The 26,457-nt window shown below is 39.7% G+C and overlaps 1 protein-coding gene across 4 annotated transcripts; it reads left to right on the top strand.

Moving 5' to 3' along the window:
• The first annotated feature begins 6,793 nt into the window (after positions 1–6,793).
• Positions 6,794–23,103, top strand: CDKN3 (cyclin-dependent kinase inhibitor 3). Of its 4 annotated transcripts, XM_006767702.2 has the most exons (8): positions 6,794–6,895; positions 9,033–9,115; positions 10,877–10,932; positions 11,470–11,514; positions 14,018–14,240; positions 18,219–18,250; positions 20,708–20,811; positions 22,889–23,103. In XM_006767702.2, the coding sequence occupies exons 1-8, from the start codon at positions 6,887–6,889 to the stop codon at positions 22,973–22,975; spliced, it is 639 nt and encodes a 212-aa protein (XP_006767765.1). In that variant the 5' UTR covers positions 6,794–6,886; the 3' UTR covers positions 22,976–23,103. The 4 variants fall into 4 exon arrangements, with proteins under 4 accessions (XP_006767765.1, XP_006767766.1, XP_015421998.1 ...); XM_006767703.2 differs by lacking the exon at positions 11,470–11,514; XM_015566512.1 differs by lacking the exon at positions 6,794–6,895 and having other exon boundaries at positions 9,048–9,115; positions 10,863–10,932.
• Positions 23,104–26,457: the final 3,354 nt, after the last annotated feature.

The following is a 26,457-nucleotide window of genomic DNA, read 5'->3' as shown; positions in this document are numbered from 1 at the left end:
ACACGCACGTACAGGGCAATTGAAACTTCGTGGCCCATGCGCAGAAGTCGGTATTTTGTGAAAGAGCCAGTATTTTGTGGAAGAGCCACACTCAAGGTGCCCAAGAGCCGCATGTGGCTCGTGAGCCGCAGTTTGCCGACCACTGTAGCACAAGGATGGAAAATCAAGCCAGCTGTTCCAGGCTCTCTTCCCCAGCTTCTCTTAGGTGGAGCTTTGATTCTTCAAGTTCAGAAATCTTATTTTCCCAAAGACTGGTCCAGCCACAGACGACTGATTCATCGCTGAGCTCAGAAGTCAGGGTCTTTTGAATTCAGGTCACTTGACTTCAGTGCCCCTGCCCTTTCTCATAGGCACCCCACCTTCCTGGTGGGAACCCATGTACACATGCAATAAGAGGTTACAAAATGGCTTCCAAAGAGTGGGAAGAGGGCGGGGGAGCAGAGCAGGCATCAGGGTAGGACAGGCCAGGTGGACAAAGCTGGCAGTGGACAGCAGAACCCATCTGACAGAGGGGCAGGAGCCAGGAGCAGTTCCAGGACTGGCCAGGGAGTGGGGAATGGCAAGATAATTAGGGCCCCATGCTGAACTAAGATGGGAACAAAACACACTGTCTCAGGGAAACAGCAGAAGGCAGATTAGAAAAACCTGGCACAGGGCATGCCAAAGGGCCCAGCACCTCAGGTATTAACCTCCACTGCCTTTTGGAGCAGTCTGTCTATTCCAGCTCTTTCCATCCAGGGCCAGAGCAGAGAAGAGCCTGTAGGTGGAGCCCAGTGTCTGCCAGCCTTGGGGCTAAGAGGAAAAGCAGGGGCAGCGAATAGGCAGGTCATGACAAACACCAGCCTTCAGAGTTCAGATTCTTTTTTACGTATTTTTTTCTTGACTGTTCTCAAATGTGCTGTTGGTTCTGTTTTACCTCTGGAAAACTTTCCTAGAGATGGCTTGAGAGATGGTGACCGTACAATTTACCACCCAAGCCTGGACTTGAAAGTATAAGGAAGAGCTGTTAATAATTATGCCAGTACAACAGTCATAAACCAGGACTAACCCCGGCCGACCCGGACATGCGGGCACCTAGCTCGAGACCAAGCCCTCAGGACTCAGACACACCTAGGCTCCGCTGGCAGAAAGAGTGAGGTAACCTTGCTAGGTTGACAGGAGAGGCCAGGGAACTCCTGGGAAGTAACTCACTCTAAGGGAAAAGTCAAAGGACACAAATTGGGTTCAGTGACATGGAGCCAGGGCCAGCGGGGAGAGATGTTCTGCCCAATGGTGGCTGCACCCCGCATCCTGTGACCCGGGTTCCATGGCTTTCAAGTCAGTGAAACTAAAAAGAGCTGTTTCATTAAAAATTTCCACGAGACATTAAAGATCAAGGGTTGGTAAAGTCATCTGTCGGCAATTTCAGCAGCAACAGAGAAGGGGCAGCTGGCACGGCAGTTGGGTGGGACGTCAGTGGGTGTCAGCATGGTGTCAACCTGGCCCAGGTTTGGGCAGTGATTGGAGACATTATCTCGGCAAGCAAGAGCTGGAGAGCCAAAGACAGTGGTGCCTTGCTCGAGCATCTCGGGAGCATACAGGAGCTTAACCGTGGGGACCCATGAACTACTGTAAGGGACCCATGAACTACTGCAGTTTCACACAGTGGACAGAGGAAGAACCAGAGAAATGTTATTTCATAAGGGATGGTTATTTTGACCTCAATGTTAGCCCCAAGCTGATGATGCCTGGGAAACATATTTCTTCCATCACAGTGTAAGGTACTTACTCCTTGATGTTGTCTAAGTTTGGGAACCTTCTCAACTTGGGACCACTCAGTTCATATCAGTAGTTTTATGGTCAAAAGTAGGCATAAACCACCCAAACATATACATCCAATGATACTTGCATTTATAAAATAATTCAGAAAAAAATAATGCAGAAAAAGATCAATGCATGCTAATTAACACATAATATAGAAATATTTGCCATACATTCTAAAAATTATAAATGTTTGCTACCTCTTAAAGAATGGCATCTACTGATGCTGACTGATATGTAACTGATTGGTGTTAGTCTTTCAACAATTGGAAATTAGATGCTGCTTTGAAATAAAATGACTCACTCACCACATGGCTAAGATGAAAAGGACAGGCAATACCAAATGTTAGCAAAGATGTTGAGCTAGAATTCTAACACAGAGTCAGTGCAAATCTGAACTGGTATAACCTCTTTGGAAAACTGGCAGCATCCCTAAAGATGAACATTTGCACTTCTACTCCTAGTAGAAGTGGACAAAAATGCAACAGAAATGGATGCATATTTTTACCAAAAGACATGGACAAGAATGTGTATAGCAGCACTATTCATAATAGCCCAACACTGGAAACTACGCAATGTCTAGCCACAGCGGACTGGATAAAGTCTAATGTATTCAAATAATGAAATACTATCATTGAAATAAACAAGTACAACTACACACAACAACATGAATGAATCTCACAAACATAAAGCTGGGCAAAGGAAACCATACACAGAAGCTTCCATTTATTTACAATTCCTAAGCAAGCAAAATTAAGCAATAGTGTCAGAAGTCAAAATATAGCTAACCTTATGGGGGACAGTTGACAGGGACATAAAGGAAACTTCTGGGGGCTGATAACGTTCTATTTCTTGAATTGGGTTCTGGTTACATGAAATATGAACTTTTAACAAGCTTATCATTTGTCACTTCTGCTACATTCAAGCTGGTGCCAAGGCCAGTCCATATTCAAGAGCAGGCATATTATACTCTACCTCCTGATAAAGCCACATTGCAGAAGAGCAGCTAAGATGAGATTGTATGAAAAATACAATCTATTCCAATTACAAAATGCAATGGCATTTTAAATTTTAAGTGATATTTCAAATAAATTTCACAATCTACTCTAATTATCCAGGGCAAATTAGAACTCGGCATCCTTCTGGGGAAAAGCAGAAATCTTAGGAAAGAAAAGAAGAAAATAAGATCGACCAAAGCACACAAGACCAGGGAGCATGGGTAATATGCAATCCCTGCACTAATGACTGTGATCGAGGAATAGGGTACATATATTGGTCAGTCCCAGTTACATGACCAACAAGACCACATGAACTGGGAAAGGGGCAATTCACCAAAGAGATAAGCAATGGGAAAATAACACATGTCTACTGCGGATGTCATATTTTGTATCTGATGGTCATTACAAGAGAAATTCTTAAACTCATCGTGTCAAGGAGGAGGAAGTATGTTCTCTTCAAATTGCATCTAACCCTAAGTCTCCAATGTTCTCTCCCTAACACATATGTCAAATCCATTAGTATTAATATTAAAATATTTTTAAATAAAGATCTGCTGTAAAACATACATCCAAGTGCAACTACTGATGGCAATCATGTTTCATTTCCCTTTGAGTATTTCTCAAAACACTCCTGCCTATGAACATGTGTTAACACTTTTTCATCTGGTAGTTTGGATAAATCTTCCACATTGTTTTGATCACATACCATTCTGTTAACAGCTATGAGTCACACACCAAAAAAATTAACTACAGACCACAGGTGTGGCAAGCTGAACTCCTACTCGTCCTCTCAGGAAAGAATCTTGGGGATTAGAGAGGAACCAGGTTACAGTGATGCCATTAGCCAGATGGCTCAGCCAGAGGCCTTGTTAGTTTATGTGGGACCCTCAAAAACGAAGGGACCAAGACAAGCAGAGAAGAATGTTTTAGCATAATAAAGCCAGAACTCTTTGCAAGAAGTAAACTTAAAGTCATGTTATTAGAAGAAATATACATTTCTCTCATAGACTACATTCCAGAGGTGGGCAAACTTTTTCTGTAAAGGACCAGACAGTAAATATTTTAGATTTTGCAAGTCATACAATCCCTGTTGCATCTACTCATCTCTACCATTGTAGCACAGAAGCAGCCATAGACAATACTTAAACAAATGAGTATGGCTGTATTCCAATAAAACTTTACAGAAACAGGCCTATATGATCTGATCCATGGGCCAAAGTTTGTTAACCCCTGAACCAAACCAAAACAAACAAACAAACAAAGGCTACATCACAGAGGTGAGATGTGTTTGTCTTCAGGTGGAGAAAGAGAAAGCTTGGACACAGTTCTGTTAGAGAAAACAAACAGAAGTTGAAATATTCCAACTTACCCAGCCCTCTACCCACTTCCTCTCATGGGACCAGAGCCCGATCTTTCCTCTCCGCAGAATCAGCAGGAGCTAGAACAGACTGAGACTGTTCACATCCAGCTGAGACCAGAGGTGGCAGAATTTGCACAACACTCGAAGGGGCTAGATTAGAACTTCATTCCGAGGAGGGGGGCGGGGGGCGTCTGTTGTGAGGAAATGACAGGGACACCTGGTGCTGAAGGTTAAAGGATCTGAAGAGCCAACACTGGAAGAAGTGGAGAGAAGGCAGGAGTTAGGAAGTGAGGGAATATCAACATCCTGAAGCCCACCAAGGGGGCATTTGTTCCCCTGTGTCCTACAGAGATGTGAATTACCTTACCTAAAGCCCAGGGCCTAATCTTTCTTTGAACCCTCTCTTGAATCCTTCAAAAAAGAAGCTCTTATGCCCACCACAAGGCCCTGGTTCATTTCCTACCTCTCTCCACCTCACTCAATCAGCTCCTCCCATACTGGTCTCCTTGATGTTCCTTGAACACACCTAGTATATTTCCACCCCAGGGCCTTTGTACCTCCTCACTCTTGAGACAGATTGAAAGCTCTTTTTTTTCCCTAAATATTCAAATGGTTCACTCTCTTCATTTGGGTGTTTCTCAGATGGCATCTCCTCAAAGATGCCTTCTTTGACTTTTCTGCCTAGAATAGTCATCAGGCTCCAGTCATCAGGCTGTTTAAATTTTTCTTCACAGCACATATCACTACCTGTCTTCCCCAAGAGCAAATGGGCTGCATGAAGGCAGGGACTTTGTTTTGTTCTCTCCAGTATTCCAAGCACTGTGAATAGTACCCAGGACACAGATGGTGCTCAATAAATATTTACTGAATGAATGGATGGATCAAGTCCGATATGTCTGTTACGGGTAATCTTATGTGTCAATTTGGTTGGGCTATGGTGCCCAGATGTTCTGTCAAACATTATGTTGGATGTTTCTGTGAGGGTGTTTTTGTTTTATGTTGTGTTTTATTATTATTATTATTATTGATTTTTAGAGAGAGAGGAAAGGAGAGGGAGAAACATCAATTTGTTGTCCCACTTATTTATGCATTCATCATTTGATTCCTGTATATGCCCTGACTGAGGATTGAACCCAGAACCTTGGCGTATTAGGATGACACTCTAACTAATTGAGCTTCCCGGCCAGGCCTCCGTGAGGGTGTTTTTGGATGGGATTAATATTTAAATTGATGGACTTTGAATAAAGCTGCCTTCTCTCTATAATGTGGGTAGTCTTGATCCAATCAGTTGAAACCCTGAATAGAACAAAAAGGCAAGGGTCATTTTGCAATAGACAGCCTTTGGATTTCACATGCAACATCAACTAGTCTTGGTTCTACAACAGACTGACCACATTTGAACTCAACCAAAACTCCTTCATGAGTCTCCAGTCCCCCAGCCTCCCTCACAGGATTTTGGACTCACCAAGCCTCCACAACGGTGGAGGTCAATTCCTTAAAATAAATCTATGTATATATCCTATGGGTTCTGTTTCTCTGGAGAACCCTGACTGATTCAGTCCCTAAGTCTGTGCTAGCTCGTCGACACCGACTGATTTTCACAGCATGAGTCAGGGAGCTGAAACTTCTGCGTATTTTTGTCAGCTCTACAGGTAATATTGCTCCTGGTGACTTCCTTCCCCGTGGCCAGAAAAATGAGGACTGGAGAATGGGGGAGGGACTAATCAAACACATTTCTGAAAGATTGTAACTGATTATGTAAGAAACACTGGTGCTTGGAACCATCTGGAGACTTTTTATCTTCCCTTCACACAATATTATTTCATTCATATTTAGTGAACAGGAAGGTTGAGCTACACCCTAACCTGTCTAGAGCCTGTAATGGCAAAGAACATAAAATATCACACATACAGTGTATCTTTATATTCTGTATTTTTAGCTATCTCCATGGTATTTGGATGACTAGATATGGCCATAAATATAAAGTCTATGGCAGCGGTTCTTAACCTTCGTGTCGAGATCTCTTTGGGGGTCGAACGACCCTTTCACAGGGGTCGCCTAAGACCATCGGAAAACACATATATAATTACATATTGTTTTTGTGAATCATCACTATGCTTTAATTATGTTCAATTTGTAACAATGAAATTGGGGGTCACCACAACATGAGGAACTGTATTAAAGGGTCCCGGCATTAGGAAGGTTGAGAGCCACTGGGATGTAGTGTTTTCATAAGATGCTTCAGGGCAGTGCCTCCCCCACTCTTCCCATGCCCTAATATAATTTTTTTTTTAAGAAAACAAACAAAATTTCCTACCCTGATACCACTTCCAAACCCTGCCACGAGGAAGCTTGGCTTCCCAGCATTGCCAAAGCGCAAGGGCTGTCTTTGAACGCTTCCGCTCCTCCTAGTTCCCCGCCACCTCCGTCCTCCTAACTGGCGGGATGGGAGCGCCCGCCCAGCCAATCAAAGTTCAACAGGGCCCGCCTCCCGCGCGTCTTTCAAAGGCCACCTAGGAGCCAATGAGCGGTCAGAGGCCTAGCCAGGGCGCCTGGGGGCGGAGTCAGAAGCAGGGAGAGGGCGTGATTGGTTCCTAGAAGACACCGCGCCCCACCTCACAAAGGGATGTACCAATGAGCTGAGCGGAGGGGCGGGCTCGGCGCGGGGTGAGACCCTGGTGCGGCTGAAGGGAGAACGGTGGCCGGTCGCGACGTGGGGTGGCCCGCGATGAAGCCGGTGAGTCGGGCGGAGGCTCGGAGGAACGAAGCCGCAGGGTCGGAAGCGGTCCTGGCCTCTGGTGTGGGCTCTCCCACTTCCTGTGTAAGCGCTGTCAGTGTATTCCGATCTCGGTTTCCTTCTGCTCTCCGGTGCTTGGGGCCCTGGACAGCCTGGTCTGGTGGCATGCCGACTCGCGCAGTAACCGTTTTGGGAGGGAAGTGCGCTTCCCGGGGCCCGCGAGAGCGATGGCTGAGAGAAGTGGGCCGGCGGGACGAGGGGAAGACGTGCGCCGGGTGAGGGCTGTGCTGTCGCCTGCGGGGTCTTCTAAGTCTCGCGACAGCCATGCCCGTTTTCCTGAGAAAACTGAGGCATCGAGAGTTTAAGCGTCTCCGTCTGCCGGATACCCCGGCCCCAAAAGATGTAGCGGGCTGCCTGTGCCCCCTGGGGGGCTGTCCTCCCCGTGGACGAGGGAAATTCCGTGGAAGACGATTGCCAATCCCCGCTCGCGGGTGTTGTCACCGCTGTCACCATCCCCCCCCCGCCCCCCTACACACTGCGTGCCTTTCCCTGAGGTTCCGAGTCCCCGGGTTTGGGGGAGCCAGAAGCGTGCACTTGTGTCCGGAGCTGTAAATCTGTCTGAGAAGGATTGCCGGGGTGGGCCACACAGATTGAAAGTCTTGAATCATCAAAACTGCTTTTAAGAGGGGGGGAAAGGGAAAAACAGGTCAATGCAAGAAGCTGAAGTCCACCTGACTCCCATCCCCTACCCCCCAGGTTGACAGCTTACTGCCGGGCCTTCCTTTGAGCCGAGTATTTAATACTAATACGGATAGGTCCAAGGCACCTCAAACCCACAGCCCGATGTGGCTGTGTCATGTCGTCTTGTAACAAACAAGGCCGGTATAGAAGGTAGCGTCAGAGCTGGCGAGGGCATTAGGTAGTTACACTTACTGGTCCCCAGGTCGCTGTGTGCTGGGACATCAGCTGGCCGCCTCCTCCACTTGCCCCCAGAGGTGTGGGAGGAGGTGGACACGGGTCGCTCAACCCCCTCGTCCCTTCCCTCTGCAGAGGGTACATTCGGAAGTGCTTTCTGCCACAGGGGAGCCCTGGGTGGCCCTCGGCTGCCCAGGGGCGGACGAATCCAATTCTGGAGTACAGATTTGACAAGCCCACCGACCACTGCTCTAAAGCCATGTGACACCCAGTAATAAAACGGACAGATTGATCTCCACTTGCCTTTCCTGTGGTTTATCTCTCAGTAGTTTCCAAGTAAGGATTAGAAGAAAGGTGTGTACTTATTGGTGCTCTACAACTCCCAACAGTCAGCCATGTAGAAATGATGCCTGCAGGATTGAGTTCCACCTCCTTAGGTCAGCAAACAGAGCCCACCTCAATCTTTCAAAGTTGAGGGCAGGTTATTCCACCTAAATCCCTATCTCATTCAAACTGCTAGGCTGTGTGGGGGTTATTTTTTCATAAATGGGGTAGGTAAAACATCTCTAGCTTCATCTCTGCTCGGATCTGTTTCCAAATGCACAAGCCCTTTCTCAGTTTGGCCTAATAGCCTTAACTTCTTCCCTCTCTGCCCGAAACCTTCTGCTCACCCCTCAAAACCCAGTTAATGCATCTCCTCTGTGAAGCTTTCTCCAGCTTCCAAAGCAGTTATTCACTCCCCTTTCTGCTCCAAAATGCATAGATTATGCTTACGTTAGCATTTAAAATCTGTAATCTGTGCACACATCTGTGTTTCCAACTATACTGAAGGTAGGCTGTTTATTTTATGGATCTTTGGTCTCCAGAACTTGGCAAAGGAAGGTGTCCAAGAAATGTTTGTGAATGAGTGAGTAAATCTCACTTTATAGTTGTGAAAAACTGAGATCCAGATTTAAATGACATCACTTACACACTAAGTGGTAGAGCCAACACCAGAAGCCGGGTTTCTTGATTACCAATCCAACTCTACTGCATCGTGCTGTAATTATCAATAGTATGGTAATAACAATACTTTTTTATTGCTATTGCTAATCTCTCTGGCATTCCAGATTGAATAAGTTGCAAATATGCATTCAGTGTGTGTTTAAGTAAAGATCAGTTATACTAAGATGATATGTAAATATTCTTTTCAGTTATTTAACATAACTAATTTCTTTTGAAGCCTATCTCATTGCAGACAAGTGAGTTTGACTCATCAGATGAAGAGCCTATTGAAGATGAACAGACTCCAATTCAGATATCATGGTATGTTAACATTTCTGATCAATGATGAGCTAAAATATTTGATATGTACATCATAATCTTCATAGTAGGAAGTCCACATATTAAAAGTATTTCATTATTCTCTCCCACTGATTATAATTACAATTTTTACAAGATTGTCTAACTCCATGATTTATTTACTATCTAAGATAGAATTAGGCTTTTTTGCAAGGGGGTGAGTGTCCTTTATACACTGTAAAAACCAATATAGAAACAAGTAAGTAAGGAGTTGAGATCCGATTGGAATGATCTCCCATTTAGTTCCAAATCTACTTATTCTTTTATGACAAAAGAACAATGTACCATACAGGGTAAGATATTTAATCATTTATTATGTAGTCAAATTCTAGAACTACTTGCCACAGTAATGCATCAGCAGACCATTTAACATTAAAAGCCAATTGCCATAGATACAATAACAAATACAAATGTTTCTATAGAAAACCAACTTCCAAATCTTGGCAGTGACTTAGGGTTATACCAGATTCTCTACACCCAGCAATCAAATGCTTTCTTTCTTGCCTGTAAATATAATCATCTATTTCTTTAAAAAAGCTATTCCCATCCTGGCCAAATAGCTCAATTGGTTAGAGCCATGGTCGGCAAACTGCGGCTCACGAGCCACATGCGGCTCTTTGGCCCCTTGAGTGTGGCTCTTCCTAAGCCTTTGGAGTACCCTAATTAAGTTAATAACAACATACCTACCTATATAGTTTAAAAGATTTGGCTCTCAAAAGACATTTCAATCGTTGTACTGTTGATATTTGGCTCTGTTGACTATGAGTTTGCCGACCACTGGTTAGAGTATCCTCCTGATACACCAAGATTGTGGGTTCCCTCCCTGGTCAGGGCACATACAAGAATCCATCAGTGAGTGTATAAGTAAGTGGGACAACATGTCAGTGTCTCTCTCTTCTCTCTCTCTCTCTCTCTCTCTCTCCTATCTAAAATCAATACATTTTTTTCATTTTTTAAAGAAAAAGAAAGAAAGCCATTCCCTACTATAGGAAGAGAAAAAGAGTAAAAGTGTTATCTTTAAAGTTTTTTGTTCTGCCATCAAATAGCAATTATCTTTCATTGCCCTTTCCAAACTCCCTTTAAACTCAAAAATTCATCTAATTTTCAAAGTCAAGTGGTATTTATACGTTGCCCCCTGTTTTCCTCTACACTCATTTTCTGTCTTACAAATAAGGTAAGCCTCTGCCCCGTTGTCCCCAAGTACTGCAAACTGGGAATATGGTTCTTGAAATTATTTCATTTTATCCAAAATCCATTACTACAAAGAATGGGTGGCCTGTGAATTTTTTTATCATCTGTTCAAGTAGGTCCTACAAAGGAATCTTAAAATAGTAATGTAGACTGAATGCTGTGGATGATATTGTCAAATGGTCATTTTCCAGCTTATTTCTGGAGGTTACTAAGACAACATATTTCAGGGTAGCTTAACGCTTTATGATAGGTGTTGGCATTCTAGGCATTATCTTTAAGGTAAGTTTAACTTGCCACTTTTTAGGACTTATATTGTAACAAAGCAAATGACAAGTCTGTTTCAAAACTTCCAGTTCTTTCTAGGCCTTTTTGTGACCAATGCATTGATATTTAACTATGAATTTTTGTTTTGTGACTATTATAGACCTTTAAAACACTCATGTTTAGTGGCAAGCACACACATTTACTAAATTGAATTTTCATTTATAACTTTTTAAAGACTGAACTATACTTGATAAAGTTTTATCTTTTTAGGCTGCCCCTGTCACGAGTGAATTGTTCGCAGTTTCTGGGTTTATGTGCTCTTCCAGGTAGGTAACACTACCATTGGCTTCTTACTGATATATTTAAAGGTGGGTTTTTTTCTTTTTTAGGTTTTTGTTTATTTGTTTTGCTTTTGGTCAGCTAACACATTATTCTCCATACTGAGTAATAGGAGAATTGGCCATCAGCATGGACACTCACTTTTGGACCATAGGTAAAGGAACATAGGTAGACTCTTCTACCCTTCCAGATCCACATTCACAGTTTTACATTTCTGACTTTCCTATCTTAATAAAATGTAAACCCTGGGGTACAATGTGAGGCTGGGGACTATAGCTAGGTACTTACTACCAGAAGAACATAGAAGAAATAATTCTCGCATTAGGAGTTCCTTCAGCTGAGATCTATAAATCTCTGGGTTCTATTCTTAAGAATATAAGAAATTGAAATTTACATTCAAAATGGAATTGAAGCATATTAATGATCATGTGGAATGTCTTTCTAAGTAGCTATATTATGTTAAAATATACTTGTAATATATGACCAAAAACTGACTTTTTCACTTGTTTTATCACTACTTATAGGTTGTAAATTTAAAGATATTAGAAGAAATATCCAAAAAGATACAGGTAGGTGTAATAGGAAACAACCTTGTTAATCGTTTCTCTTTAAATAACACTAACAATCTTTGTCAGAAAGAAAAACTGTAGTCTCTTCTCAATATACCAAATAAATGACTGATATTTCATAAAATTTTAAACCACACACTTATTCTAATATCTAAAGAGGTACTTTTGAAGGGTACAGAAAACTCATCATTCACTAAAATAAATACGTAGAAAACGCCTTTGGGTTTAGAATGTATCAGTTGGAGGGAGAAGAGTATGGAAATGGAAAACTGACATTGGGTAGATTTTTGAATGCTGTTCTTTACAGACTTGACTGTGGTTGGAAAGAAAGCCTGAGCTGGGAACCCAGAGGTAGCAGTGAAACTGTCCGCCCCACATAGATAATTTAGGGAGCCAGCATCTAGGTGGGAAAGTTGGAGCGAGGTCTGATCTTCACATGGTCAAGGATGTTCAGACCACTATAGCCTCAAGTCTGATGATCTCACAAATATCCTGATAGTCTACCCCAATTTGAAATTTACATATTGCATGATACTAAAAAACTCAGATTTTCAAAATATTTTATTCTAGTTGGCCTGGAATATTTCAAGGCTACTAGTCTTACCAATGTCCTTATAACACATCAAAATAAAAATGTGTTATTACTTGATTCTGACCAGTATAGACTTTTTTAATCTTTATTTTTTTTCTTGTTTTAGAATATGAATTTGCTGATGTACTTTCTTTAATTTATTCCTTACCTACCAAAAAAAAGACTTAAAGAGGCTAATAGATTAGTTGACCCTTGTAATATTTGTAAAAATTTTCTGAGTTAGAGACACCCACCATGGTAGGAAATTTCCATTTGGAGAACATGTAATGTAAATCACTGGTTCAAGATCCGACCTTGCACATTTTGGAAAGCCCTATTTATTTAGTATCTTCTATAAAAGGGGTTTCCAATATTTTACCACACCTTTTGTTTTTCAATGCAATTCAATATTTTTTAAAAATGACAATGTTTGATAGAGACCTAGAATCTCCTAGTGGCAGTCCCTGTGGTCCCTCCTCAAAGTCCTTTCCAGGGAATTTTGAAAACCACTGTATAATTGAAATTACCCAATGTGTACAAGAGGCAAATAGAAAATTACTTCCTCTTAAAAATAATTAGGTGTGTTAATGATAGGTTAAATCTTTTTAGAAGTATAAAAATATAGCAGTAATATCTAGAGCACCACTGTCCATAGAAATATAATGGGAACCACAAGTAGAGATCATATATGTAACTTCATATTTTCTAGTTGTCTCATTTAAAAAAGGTGAAATTAACATAATAATATATTTTACTTAACCTAATATAACCTAAATAGTATCATTTCAATGGATTTTTATTATAAAACAAATTATTCATGAGATAGGTTTTTTTTTGTACTTAATCTTTGAAATTAGATATGTATTTTACACTTAGAAAGCATCTCAATTTGGACTAGACACATTTCAAGTGCAATAGATTTATAGATTATCATTTGTTATTTACTTAGAGGTTCATGATCAAAGGCACTTTGTACTTAAATAGCTAAGTATCCTTGCATTTATGAGGCGGGGAGGGAGAAGAGGCTCAGCTCAGCCAGAATTAGATATTGCCATAAGAAAGTTCTTGTGTATAGAATGGCCTATGGTAGTATTTCTTGGTTCATATTCATTATAGTGAAAGTAGCTAAATTGTATAACTCTAGTATAGTGTTTTATTTCCTAAAGACCTAGTCCATAAATTAAATCCATGATGGTGTAGTACAGTATGAATATAAGGGAGAATACAAGAGCTCTGGCACCATGGCCATGCTGGAGACATTATATACAATGCTTGGGGTAAAACAAAACAACAGATTGGTGAAAGCAGCAAACATGGTTGGTTTTGTGAGAAGAAAACAGAAAAAAAAAAAGTGCTATCATCCTTTCTCAAGAGTTTATTTTGAAATGTTAAATTTATTTTTAAACATATACTGTAAAAAATGTCAAGAACAAAAATATAATTGACTCATTTTTAAATTCAGTAAAAAGCATTTTGAGTTATAAAGTCTGATTTAATTTTAACCACCTTTCATTGCAGATGTTTCGTTAAATCCCATTTTATGGATAGTGACTTAATTTTTACCCTAGTTTCAAGACAGATCAATATTGTTTTAGATTATCAGTAAGCACTTCAAATTTATAGATTATCATTTATTATTTACTTAGTTTAGCTTAAGAAATGTAACTCCAGTTATATGGCTGGTGTGGCTCCGTTGGTTGGGCATCATCCTGTGCACCGAAAGATTGTTGGTGGTGCGTGCCCAGGTTGTGGGCTCCATCCTGGGGGGGAGGGGGGAGTGCAGCAGGCAACTAATCGATGTTTCTCTCTTACATCCATGATTCTCTCTCTCAAAAAATCAATAAAAACATTTTTTAAATAATAGTAATACCTTTAAAAAAAGATATGTTAACTCCATATGGTGTGTGTCTGTGTATTTTGGTCTATTGGCAGAAGAACTAAAGAACTATGGCATACAAGACATATTTGTATTCTGCACCAGAGGGGAACTATCAAAATATAGAGTCCCAAACCTTTTGAACTTCTACCAACAGTATGGAATTACTGCTCATCATCATCCAATCCCAGATGGAGGGACTCCCGACATAGCCAACTGCTGTGAAATAATGGAGGCGCTTGCAATCTGCCTTAAAAATAACCGAAAAACCTTAATACAGTAAGTTCTCCTTTTCTCCATATATTACATGAGAAATGTCCCAGTCAGAATGACTTCTCCAATTACTGCATCTTTATTCAGTTATTATGTACCTTCTGTTTTGTTGTAAGGATTAAAAAGAAAGAATGCATGAAAAGTACCAGCACAATAGCTAGTACAGAGCGAGTACTCAGAAATTTGCTTTTATTATTTTTGAAGAATAAGGACAATAAAAGAGTAGATTTTGAAATTTCTAGAATAGGGCTACAGGCTTTTCTTTCCTTTTGTCTTAGATCTTTACTTACAATTTTTGGACCCTCCCTCCCAAAAAAAGAGTGTACATTATTTTTGTATTAACTTATTGATCAGCCTTTCAGTTGCTTCCAACAGCAAGAAAATCAATTTTTTAAAAATCAGCAGTAAAGAAATAATCCTAAGCAATCTACTCTTGTATTGTCCTTAACTCTTCAAAAGTAATAAAAGCAAATTTCTGAGTGCTCGCTCTGTACCAGGTGTTGTGCTGGTACTCTTAAAAATATGACTTGAAAATTATATTTGATTGTGTGAATTTGCTGCCAGTATGAAAGAGAAACTCTCACTGTTTGTCAATTGGCTATACACAAGCTGCTGATATGAAAGCTTAAAACAACATAAAATAGGCTAAGAAAAAAAGAGGAGAGAAGAAAAAAGTAGCGTGCAGAAAGGAAGAAGAGAGGTGGTGCTGTGGACAAGAAGAGCAGACACTCTGCCAGAAGTGAGACACAGCAGAGGGCCAGCCACAGGGAGCAACCAGTCCTTCTCTGTGCTCATGATACTTTTTGCAGCCTAGTAAGCTGCTTAATCCTTCCTGAAACAAGATAGAATATTAAATACTCTAATACCTCAAAAGCCCTAACGTCCCTGAATTCATTGCATTGAGTTAGAAATTAGCAGACTAACCGAAATAACCGAGTAGTCTTAGACCACCTAGGACAGTGGTTCTCAACCTTCTGGCCCTTTAAATACAGTTCCTCATGTTGTGACCCAACCATAAAATTATTTTCGTTGCTACTTCATAACTGTAATGTTGCTACTGTTATGAATCGTCATATAAATATCTGATATGCAGGATGGTCTTAGGCGACCCCTGTGAAAGGGTTATTCGACCACCAAAGGGGTCTCGACCCACAGGTTGAGAACTGTTGACCTAGGAAAAGGGCAAGCCCAGTCAACTTCTCTTCTTTGACCTACAGCTCGGGCCTCATGCAACAGTTCTTGTTCTGAAGGCAAAGCACAGTAGTGCAGGGTCTTTGAGGGCACACACCTGTTTGTGGCCAAACTGAACTCTGACGAACAGAGACTAGGGAATAAAGAACTAGAAGCCATCCTACAGTTTGCAAACTTACTCTAGAGAAAAGCATCATCTCTCACTGTAAGCAATTTCTAATTGCTTTACTAATTATAAAAGCAAAATTTTAGAATAAATAGTTGTCTTTGCTAAATATTCTAAGCCTAAAATTCATTAAATAATTAGATGTAGCTAGTGAAAAACATTTTCCAATTTTTGGACCCTTTTTTTCAAACGAATTCTGAGATTTTTTTTCAAGTAAATTTTTTTTTCTTTTGGCGTGTTTTCAAGTAAGTTTTTGAAAGATTTACCAGAAAGTTCCAGAGATCAAACTAGCTCAGATTAGTGAAGCTTAACAAAATCCATTCTAATAGGTTCTAGCAAAACAAATACTCTGAAGTTTGAACAGAATACAGAGAGGATGGTAAGATGTCTGGGCAGCCTTGCATATGTTAAATGCTTCAGGCTCTCACAAATCATCTGAAGACTGGAAGTTTTCATTGTCCCAGAGCTTTCAAGGTGTCCTTGAGTAACTACTATTGGGACAAAGACAATTTTCTCTCCATTCTGCCATCTTTGAGTGCCCAGATGACCATACAGCTCTAGAGTTTATCCCTCTGAAACAGGGTCTGGTACATTTTTTCACTGTCTCACTAGTTCTCCCTGGACATTTCATTCCTTTATAAAGTCAGTGAACACTGCTTGCCTACCATGATTTACCATTTCCGAGGGCTGTTGTAACAAAGTACCACAGACTGGATAGCTTAAAACAACAGAAATTTATTCTCTCCCAGTTCTGGAGGCTAGCAGCCCAAAATCAACACCAACAGCCATACTTCCTCTGAGACAAGAGTCTTTCCTTGCCTCTCCCTAAGCTTGTGGTGGTAGCCGGCAATCCCAGGCATTCCTTGGCCTGCAGCTGCGTCACTCCAATCCCTGCCTCAGTCATGACATGATTGTCCCCGTGTGTTTGTGCCTTCATATGGTATTTTCCTCTATAAGGACACCTGTCAGATTGGATTAGGGCCCACCATAATGATCTCATCTTAACTTGATTACTAGTACATCTACAAAGACTGTTTCCAAATAAGGTCACATTCATAGCACTACGGATTAGGACCTCAACATATCTTTTTGGGGACACAGTTCAACCCAAAACACATACTGTGTCCCAAAATTAATGCAAAACACACACTGTGAAGCACTGCCCCTACCCTCAAGGAATCCACAGCTAATATTGCTACCATGTGAGTGCAAAACTCACACAAGGTGTGTATGAGGCAGCACCCAGGACAGAGATAGTTTCTGTGGGAGTGCAAGGCATTTCAGGGAATAAAATTGGAGCTTGGTTTTGAAGGATGAGTAGGAATCAATCAACCAATCAGACAAAGGAGGAAAGATAGGAATAGCAAGAGGGGTAAAGTAGTAGTCATCTTGCAGAAAGCCACTGCAGTGCTCTTATCTACCTTTCTGCAGTGGATCCTCATCTCTGAAACAGGCCTACATCTGGGACACTGAGTAGAAAGCCAGTTCATGAATTCTCTGCAGTGGTCAACAAACTGCGGCTCGCGAGCCACATGCGGCTCTTTGGCCCCTTGAGTGTGGCTCTGCCACAAAATACCGACTTCTGCGCATGGGCCACAAAGTTTCAATCACACTGTACGTGCGCGCCTGCACATGGTATTTTGTGGAAGAGCCACACTCAAGGGGCCAAAGAGCCGCATGTGGCTCACGAGCCGCAGTTTGCCGACCACTGCTCTAGAGGTCAGTGCCTGTGTGGTCCTCTGCCTCACGTCCTGTCCGGAGACATGTGCGTACAGCTTCATCTACAATACACTACAGGAATTGATGTTCAGGATGCGTCATCAGCACCCAATTAGGTTCAGTATATGCTCTAAGAAAATTAGGAAGTGTGTAATTTTTTAGGGTCTTTGAAAATGATTAAAATGATTTTGTTGTTTTCAAGATTAATCTTCATTTTTCCAAGATGTTATGCAGAATTGCTAATATCTTTATAGCGCTAACATTAATTTCCTTCTTACTCTGTGCCAAGCTCAGTTCTAAGCCCTTTACAGATGTTACCTCATTCAGTCCTCCCTATGAAGTAGGTACTATTGCTGTCACCATCTTATAGGTGAAAAGGCTGAGGCCCGAGGAGCTAAGTAATTTACTTAGGTTCAAGCATCTAATAAATATAGATCTAGTCAACCCAGGCAGTGGGGCTCCAGAGCCCATGCTCTAAACTTCTATGGTATGTTATCTCTGTACTCTTCTAAGGTAAATGAAGAGTTATTATATAGACAGCACTTGTCCCGTAACCACTAAGGTTTTATTCAGAGGAAGACAATCCAAGTGGCATTTGGTAAAATAGTCTGATTTCTACCATATTTAGTAACAAGTTCCACTTCTCAGATGTAGATCCTGCAGTGTAAAGAGGTCACTAAAAAGACCTTGCCTACTTGACCGTTAGAGATGTTCAGAATAATTGCTCTTCATCATATAAATAAGCACTTTGCTCTTCATCAACTCAAAAATACTTATTAATCACGGTTTGCAAGGCACTGTGCTGGGTATTAAAGTTAAAAATAGATGGCAGAAACAACAAGTCTTTAGTTGTAATTGTTGGGATGGAATAAAAATATATAAATTTCAAAACTGTACTTCCCTTTCAGCTGTTATGGAGGAATTGGGAGATCTTGTCTTGGTAAGAAATATATTTTCATTATTCAGTGTTTTTTTAACCTCAAGTATGCAAACTCCTCTTTCTGGGGCATATGCTCACTGTATAAAAATGAAACAAAACACAATATAAGTCTGCTAAGACCCATCAGTTTATTTAAGGCCCTAAATTTGGTGTTCCCTAGGAAGCTGAGGTGGGGGCGAGAGGTGTTTTCAACATTGTTTTGGAGGATTCTGCAAAACATAATTTACAAGTCTTAGCACCTGCATTCTTGTGTTTTGTTTTGTTTTCTAATGTTATCCTTATGCAGGTGTTATGATACCAACAGTAACTTCTAAATAATACCGACTGGTAACATAAATATGAAAACCAAAGTTAATTACCATATGTTAACTTTAAACCTAAAAAAAAATGTATTAGAGAAAAAAACATTTAATGAAATACCACACTGGAGTATCATTTATTCCTTGTAGTATTGGACAGTATGGAAATTAAAAACTTTTGTGTTTCAAAGAACACTATCAAAAGACATTATGGGGAAAGTATTTGCAAACCATATATCTGATAAGGGACTCACTAGACTATATAAAGAACTCATACAACTCGATAATAAAAAATCAATCCAATTTTTAAAAAAGAGAAAAATATCTAAATACATATTTCTCCAAACAAAATATACAAATGACCAATAAGCACATGAAAAGATGTTCAGCCCGGCTGGTGTGGCTCAGTGGTTGAGCATCGACCCAGGAACCAAGAGGTCACAGGTTCGATTCCTGGTCAGGGCACATGCCCGGCTTTCAGGCTTGATCACCAGTAGTGGTGTACAGGAGACAGCCAATCGAAATTTCTCCATCAATATTTCTATCTCTCTCTATCCCTCTCCCTTTCTCTAAAAATCAATAAAAACATTTTTAAAAAAATGTTCAGCATTACTAGTCATCAGAAAAATGCAAAACAAAGCCACAATGAGTTGGTTCAACTCCCAGTCAAGGCACATGCCTGGGTTGCAGGCTCAATCCCCAATAGGGGGTGTGCAGGAGGCAACCAATCGATTATTTCTCATCATTGATGTTTCTATCCCTCTCTCCATCTCCCTTCCTGCTCTAAAAATCAATAAAAACATTTAAAAAAAAATGTTCAGCATTACTAGTCATCAGGAAAATGCAAAACAAAGCCACAATGATGTCTGGCCAATGTTGCTCAATGGTTACAGCATTGGCCCGAACACCACAGAAGGATCACGGGTTTGATTCCTGATCAAGGCACGTACCTTGGTTGTAATCCTCGCCTGTGGGAGATAACCAATCGATGTGCCTCTCTCTTCCCCTCCCTCCCTTCCACTCTCTCTGGAAAAAAATAATAATAAATGGAAAAAATATCCTCTGCTAAAGACTAACAATAACAAAAAAGCCACAATGCGATGCCATTTAATACTTATTAGGATAGCTATTTTCTAAAAAATGGAAAATAAGCATTTGCTAGGATGTGGAGGAATTGGAACCCTTATACAATGCTGGTGGGAATGTGAAATGGTGCAGCTGCTTTGGAAAATAATTTAGCAATTCCTCCGTTAAACACAGAGTTACCACATGACCCAGCAATTCCACTCCTAGGTTTATACTCCAAAAGAAATAAAAATGTTATGTCCACACAAAAACATGTGAATGTTTATAGCAGCAATAGCCAAAAAATTGAAACAACCTGAATTTCCAGCAATTAAAAAATAAACAAAATGTATATCCAAAAAATGAAGTATTCATCCATAAAACGGAACATGCCACAATATGTTTGAATCTTCAACACATTATGCTAAGTGAAAGAAGCTAGTCACAAAAGACCATATATTCCATTTATTAAAAATGTGTAGAATAGGCAAATCTAGAGACAGAAAGTAGGTTATTGGTTGTTTAGGGCTGGAGTGATGGGGTGGTAGGGGGAGGGTAACAAAAGTGTACTGGGTTTCTTTTTGAAGTGGTGAAAATGTCATACAGCTGACTGGTGATGGCTGCACATATCTGAATACACTGTAATCCACTGGCTTATATACTTTAATTTGTATAGTTATATATGAATTATCTATAATAATAAAAGCATAATATGCTAATTAGACCAGACGTCCTTCCAGACAAAGCCGGAGCTGCGAGGGAAGCCCGGGTCCCGGGTGCTGGAAGCCAGCACCGGTAGCCAGGGAAAAGAAGGCCTACTCTTGCACGAATTTTGTGCATCGGGCCTCTAGTAATTCAACAAAGCTATGTGGGAAAAAAAGAATGAAGCCAGTGTTAAACTTTTAATTCAATCATTTAAAATTACAATTTAACTGTCAAAAAACACATACTAAGGCCTCAGTCTTTTAATTCATTTCGAACAATTACACCAAACTTAGTGTTCTGTACCAAAGTAAGTGTAATGAAATATAAAATACTCTACCCTACCATTAATTAGTTAATAATTTACTGTTTTCCTATCATGTTCTATTAGTAGCCGCTTGTCTCCTACTATATCTGTCTGACACAGTATCACCACAGCAAGCCATAGACAGCCTGAGAGACCTAAGAGGATCTGGAGCAATACAGACCATAAAGGTACGGAGGTGGACTGTTTTTGTGCAGGTGTGATTGGGGGGCAGACCTTCAGAAACACAGGGTAATTCATCATTGTGGGGAAGGGAAAAGATGTCCCTTTCCCTCCTCTGGTTCTTTTTGGCTGGTTGAATAATTAAATCAACATGAGAAATTGACAAGAAAAATCAAATTTATGTTCAGTAATTAATTTGCCCTGCCATATAGATGAGTAATCTCCAATAATAACTCATTATCATCAAGGCTGTAATTCAAATCCCTCTACTAGTAGATAGTTGGAGATGGGGTGGCGGAAGTTTCTCTTGAGCCCACAGGGTCTCGGTTGCCTTTAGATCAAAATAACCCATGTACCACTGACATACGTCTTGGGGTGGCTGGTTCTGAACCCCTATATTATGAAAAGGACAATAAAAATCCAAAGCATTCTATTATTCATATTATCACCTGTTTATATTTTAATTGTTTTAATGTAAATATAACCTGGATGTCTAAAAAAGTTCACAATATTGCAAAAAGAGTGAAAAAATTTGAACTTCCCAGTTTACTCTTCAGGATCTACAACTGTTCAGTTTTTGCCCCTTCAATTCTGGAAGTGAATCCTCTCACTTGGAAAAATGAGATGGTTACCATAAACTTGGTAAATAATACCCACTGGTAACATAAGTATGAAAACCAAATGTAGTTCCTTGGGTAGATTTTTATTGAAAAAAGATCTAATGAAGATCTTACATCACCCAAACACTTAATAAGAATAGACGAATGACTATAATACAAAAAAAATGTAAAGTAATGCTAATTATCTTTCACTGTGGATAATCAAAGTGGCGTTTTCCACATTGACTTTTCCCTTAACACTTAAAAAGCACTGCAGTGGCAACACCCAAGGGTATCTATAATAATAAAAGCATAATATGCTAATTAGACCAGATGACCTTGCAGATGAAGCCAGGACTGCGAGGGAAGCCAGTGCCGGGCAGCCCGGGAAAGGAAGGCCTACTCTTACACGAATTCCATGCATCAGGCCTCTAGTTATTATATATTAATCATGTTGCTGAAAAGATTCTGCAGATTTCACTTTATTTTAGCTTTGTAAAGCTCAAGCAGGAGCAGGCACTAAAGAATGTTGGCTTTTAGGTGGTTCCCTGAGCTGGACAGTCCATGTTCTCAGGGTGCAAGTCTAACCAAGTGTAGTGAATGTGAATTATTACAACTGATGAATTCCCCGAGCAGCCTGGCTCTCAGTGCTCAAATAAGGTCATGCACACATTCTGAAAACAGAGCTTCCTTTGTTAAGATCAAATGAGGCTTCAAATTCAAAATGTTCAAGTCTCTCTCTGACACAAAATAAAATACACGTAGCTGTACACATATATGCACTTTTTACATCTTTAATCTTGAGAGAATTAAGCCCACATTAGTATGGGCTGTCAATTTATCACCTCAGCATTCTGTGGCAAACAGGCTTTTCCTCATTAGCAGTATGCAATTACAACCCCTCAGTAATGAGAGGGAATGAGATTATTGGCAGAGTAAGAATATCCTCAAGGAAGCTACTAAAACAGCAAATAAATTAAAACTTTTTAAAATGTGCTTATTTGTTAAGATTAATGTTTTGTGATATTATCCACTATGAAAATTATTCCAAATGGATTATGTCATCACAAAAAGTGAAAAAATAGGGCTTCTATAAATTTATTTTCTTGAATATTCCAAAGTTAATTGCTTTAGAAAGTCCTTCTCTGCCCTACTTACTTACCCACACCCCCTTCCCACGGAGGAAAATACACTTACAGAAAAAATGCCTTCACTGCCTTTTTAAAATCTTATTTGCTCCTGCCAGTAAAGGGAGAAAGGATTTTTACAGATTTATAAAATATTCATCTGTTTCAAGCTACCTTCTGATCTTTGCAGTTTTTCACTTTATGCAGCTTTATTGAAATATAAATGCTTGCTTATCCCAAAGGATGTAGGATTGATTGTTTTTAGCAAATGTTTCTGATTCTTGATTCCTACCAGCATTGAGACTTTTCTGGGAGGTAGTTTTCTATAATGTATTTCAATACATCTTTACTTTTTTCAGCAATATAATTATCTTCATGACTTCCGGGACAAACTAGCTGCACACCTGTCATCAAGAGATTCACTATCAAGATCTGTATCTAGATAAAAAAAAAAATTCCCAACAGCATATATATGACCATGTCTGATATTTGAGTTCTCTAACGTGAAACGTGTTACCAACTTGAATGTAAATGTATATGTGCAGATATTTCTAAAGCTTTTATTGACAAATTTCATTGTGTCTCTTTCATTTCTTATAGGACAAAAAAATTGCTATATAGTTTTCCTTTTAGAAATGAACTGGCTGCTCTGGTATGTTTTACCTGGAGATAATGCTGAAAAACGCATATGGGGAAAATATTCGGTTGCATATTTTTACTTTACCACACTTTACCTCATTTTACTATTGTAACTACTAGGTGGCATATAACATAGTACTAAGTGTGAAAATTGGGATAGGTACCCAAGCAAGCTAAAATTTAAATAATTTTCACTTTTTATTCCTCTCAAACTCTCTCCCATTTTTTTTCTACTTCATAGATAAATAAAATTGTGAGGGATCCTATGGATCTAGTCACCTCCCTGCCAATACTGAATCATTCCCGACAGCTGTGTATCCAGCCAGCATTTGCTTGGACATTTTCAGAGACATGGAATTCTTGGTTCAGACAGCTGCTCCGGTTTTAGAACATTTTTTCCACCCGAGAAACTACATGAATGACTTTAATCCCTCTTTCACACTTATTGTATAAAGTACTTATCTACAGATTAATAATCTCCAATTCTCACTCCTTCACCTTACCTAAGGCTATTGAACATGTCTTTTTCTCCAGCAGTCTTTTTGTCTTTCTTTATTAAAAATGTATTTTATTGATTTTTTACAGAAAGGGAGAGGGATAGAGAGTTAGAAATATCGATGAGAGAGAAACATCGATCAGCTGCCTCCTGCACACCTCCCACTAGGGATGTGCCCACAAGCAAGGTACATGCCCTTGACCGGAATCGAACCCGGGGCTTTTCAGTCCGCAGGCCGAGACTCTAGCCACTGAACCAAACCACTTAGGGCTCTTTCTCTCCCTCTTTCTTCCTCTCTGTAATCAGTAAAAATATTTAAAAATATTGAATCAACTTTCATCGATCAGCTGCCTCCTGCACACTCCCTACTGGGGATGTGCCCTAAACCAAGGTACATGCCCTTGACCGGAATCGAACCTGGGACCCTTCAGTCCGCAGGCCAAAGCTCTATCCACTGTGCCAAACAGGTTAGAGCTCTTTTTGTCTTTCAATTCAAGGCTGAGCTACCAATAGCAGTCATTTGGACCATAGGTAAGGATTATACAATGACTCAAAGGCACCTGTTTTAACAGACATCAGTGTTTCAATGTCATATGAGGTGGGTCCCATGGCTCGCTCGGTTACTTATAATCACAAATGTGAACCAGGATCATCATAGGCACTTGCACACAAGATAAAGTAAATTTCACCCCATCAAAACTTAGTTTGTAAATAATCATGTAATTACCCAAAAAAAACATTTTGTCTCACATTCTTCTTGCTGCTGCTGAGCTACTTTAATTTCATTAGGGAATATTCTAAAACAATTACTAGTGCTGTTTGGGAACTTCAAACCAAAGGTCCAGTATGTACCATAATATACAATCAGTATTTTAACATTCTTATGTTTAAACTGGGGATTTCTTTTCCAACACAATAAATGCCAAGTTATAGCAAGAAAGGTTATTTTTTTAAAGTACAGGCTGTAATCATAGATTGACCTTCCTAATGATTTTGGTATTATAACCAAATACAACTTAAAATCACAGTAGTCTATTAAACTTTAGGAAGTCACTCAAATTGACATGACCAAATCTTATATTAGCTTTCTTCCAATATAAACATATGGCTTATTAATGAATACTTATGAAAATGGAGGGAAAATGCTGGCCTGGATTAATCAAACCCTTTATAATCAACTGAATTGTCAAGTGCATGCATGTATTAATTTCCACTGCAAGTGCTCATTAAGCCTTTCCATTTAAATGCTTGACTAAACTACTTTAGCACCAAGGGGATAAGGGAAAACATCAATTATTCCAACACAGAGAAACATGGGGTGGCACTACACAAAAATATATGTCCAATTAAATTTAATATGTAAATCAGTCTTAGAAAGTATCTTATCTGCCCAACCTGTGGGTCAGTCCTCAGAACAGTGGGAAAGGAGAGACTGAGAGACTGTCTAGAGTGCTGGTCCAGCCAAGTTAACTGCTGAAATTGAATAACACACTTTATAACCAACCATTATCCATAAACTACACAAGGAAACATTTGAGATGGTTTTTATTAAATATACAAAAGCAAAATAAATCAAGCTCTAGGAAGGTAGGACTACTTAATGGCATTTTCTTTGGATGGTGGTACAGCACCTTTAAGGTTAACTTAGATTTCAACAAACCTGGAGCACAAATAGCTAACTACATTCTGTTTCTCTTAGCAGTTTTAGGGTCTACCCAGTCATCAATCTATTATTTAAGAACTTTTCTTCCCCAGAATACAGAAACATGGTAACCAAAGAAATGCAATGTTTAGAAAAGCACTGAACAATAAAATTATTCTTTTCCATGTCAAGATATTCACTACATCTTCACTTCCACAATGTGCATTAACAAAATCCATAGACTGATCACCTTATATTGTTAATACTGTTTTCCAAAACCAAACAGAACCAACAGCAAAGCTGTTTACCCCTTTTAAACATTTAGCTTTAGCTTTAGTGAAATTGTTCTACAAAAGCTACTCAACATATCCAGAAATAGAACCACATTTTGCTCTTGACGTCACCCTGGAGTATTAGTTCAGAACCAACTTCTGAGCTATATATTAGTCCCAGAGACTCATTAGCTGCTGGTCTGACTACAGATCAATGATTGGTTTGAGCAAAAAAAATTATTTGAGATTAACATTATTAGTTTCCAAAAAGAGTGACTATGAGTACTTTCATGAACATTACTAGACACAGTGTCAATATTTTTGTCTTTCCCCTTTGAAAAGAATGTTTTAAAATATTTTTGCTATCAGAATTTCTGATTTACAATTATTCTATACAACTGATTGGGAGATGCACATTTGTGGGTATTACATTATATAAACAAGTAAACTTAGATGTGTACTTTTAAAATACAGATCAGTACTTGAATGGGCTCCATGTATCACAATGCTATGCTGTAGCCACACCTAAGATGAAAGCCCAGCCCCCTGCTGGGTATAACAGATGCAACAGAAGTCATTATTTGCGCCATGGCAATGCCATTCCATGAACACTGATCATAAACATACAACCTGAGGAAAAGAGAAGTGTTGTACCAAAGAAAATATTTTGCTAGCTTCAAAGTATATCTACAGCTCTATTTCCTTTCTATACAAATATCTGACATTTAAAAAAAAAAAAAGCTGATTTGAGGAGCAGAGAAGAGCTCTTATGAGAGCTGTTAGCATGAGCGGTCCTCAAGATGAAAAATACTGAACCACCTTTAAGAGACAGACACACTTTATGAGAGACTATTATCAGGGTATCTGAACCTGATGGTA

This window comes from Myotis davidii, unplaced genomic scaffold (assembly GCF_000327345.1).
Source record: "Myotis davidii unplaced genomic scaffold, ASM32734v1 scaffold281, whole genome shotgun sequence".
NCBI lineage: Eukaryota > Metazoa > Chordata > Mammalia > Chiroptera > Vespertilionidae > Myotis > Myotis davidii.
This window is presented reverse-complemented; position numbering and strand designations above follow the sequence as displayed.

Coding starts and splice junctions, on each gene's coding strand:
- CDKN3 (XM_006767702.2), top strand. Junction 11,515..14,017: donor AAATATCCAAAAAGATACAG/GTAGGTGTAATA, acceptor GTCTATTGGCAG/AAGAACTAAAGAACTATGGC. Junction 18,251..20,707: donor AATTGGGAGATCTTGTCTTG/GTAAGAAATATA, acceptor ATGTTCTATTAG/TAGCCGCTTGTCTCCTACTA.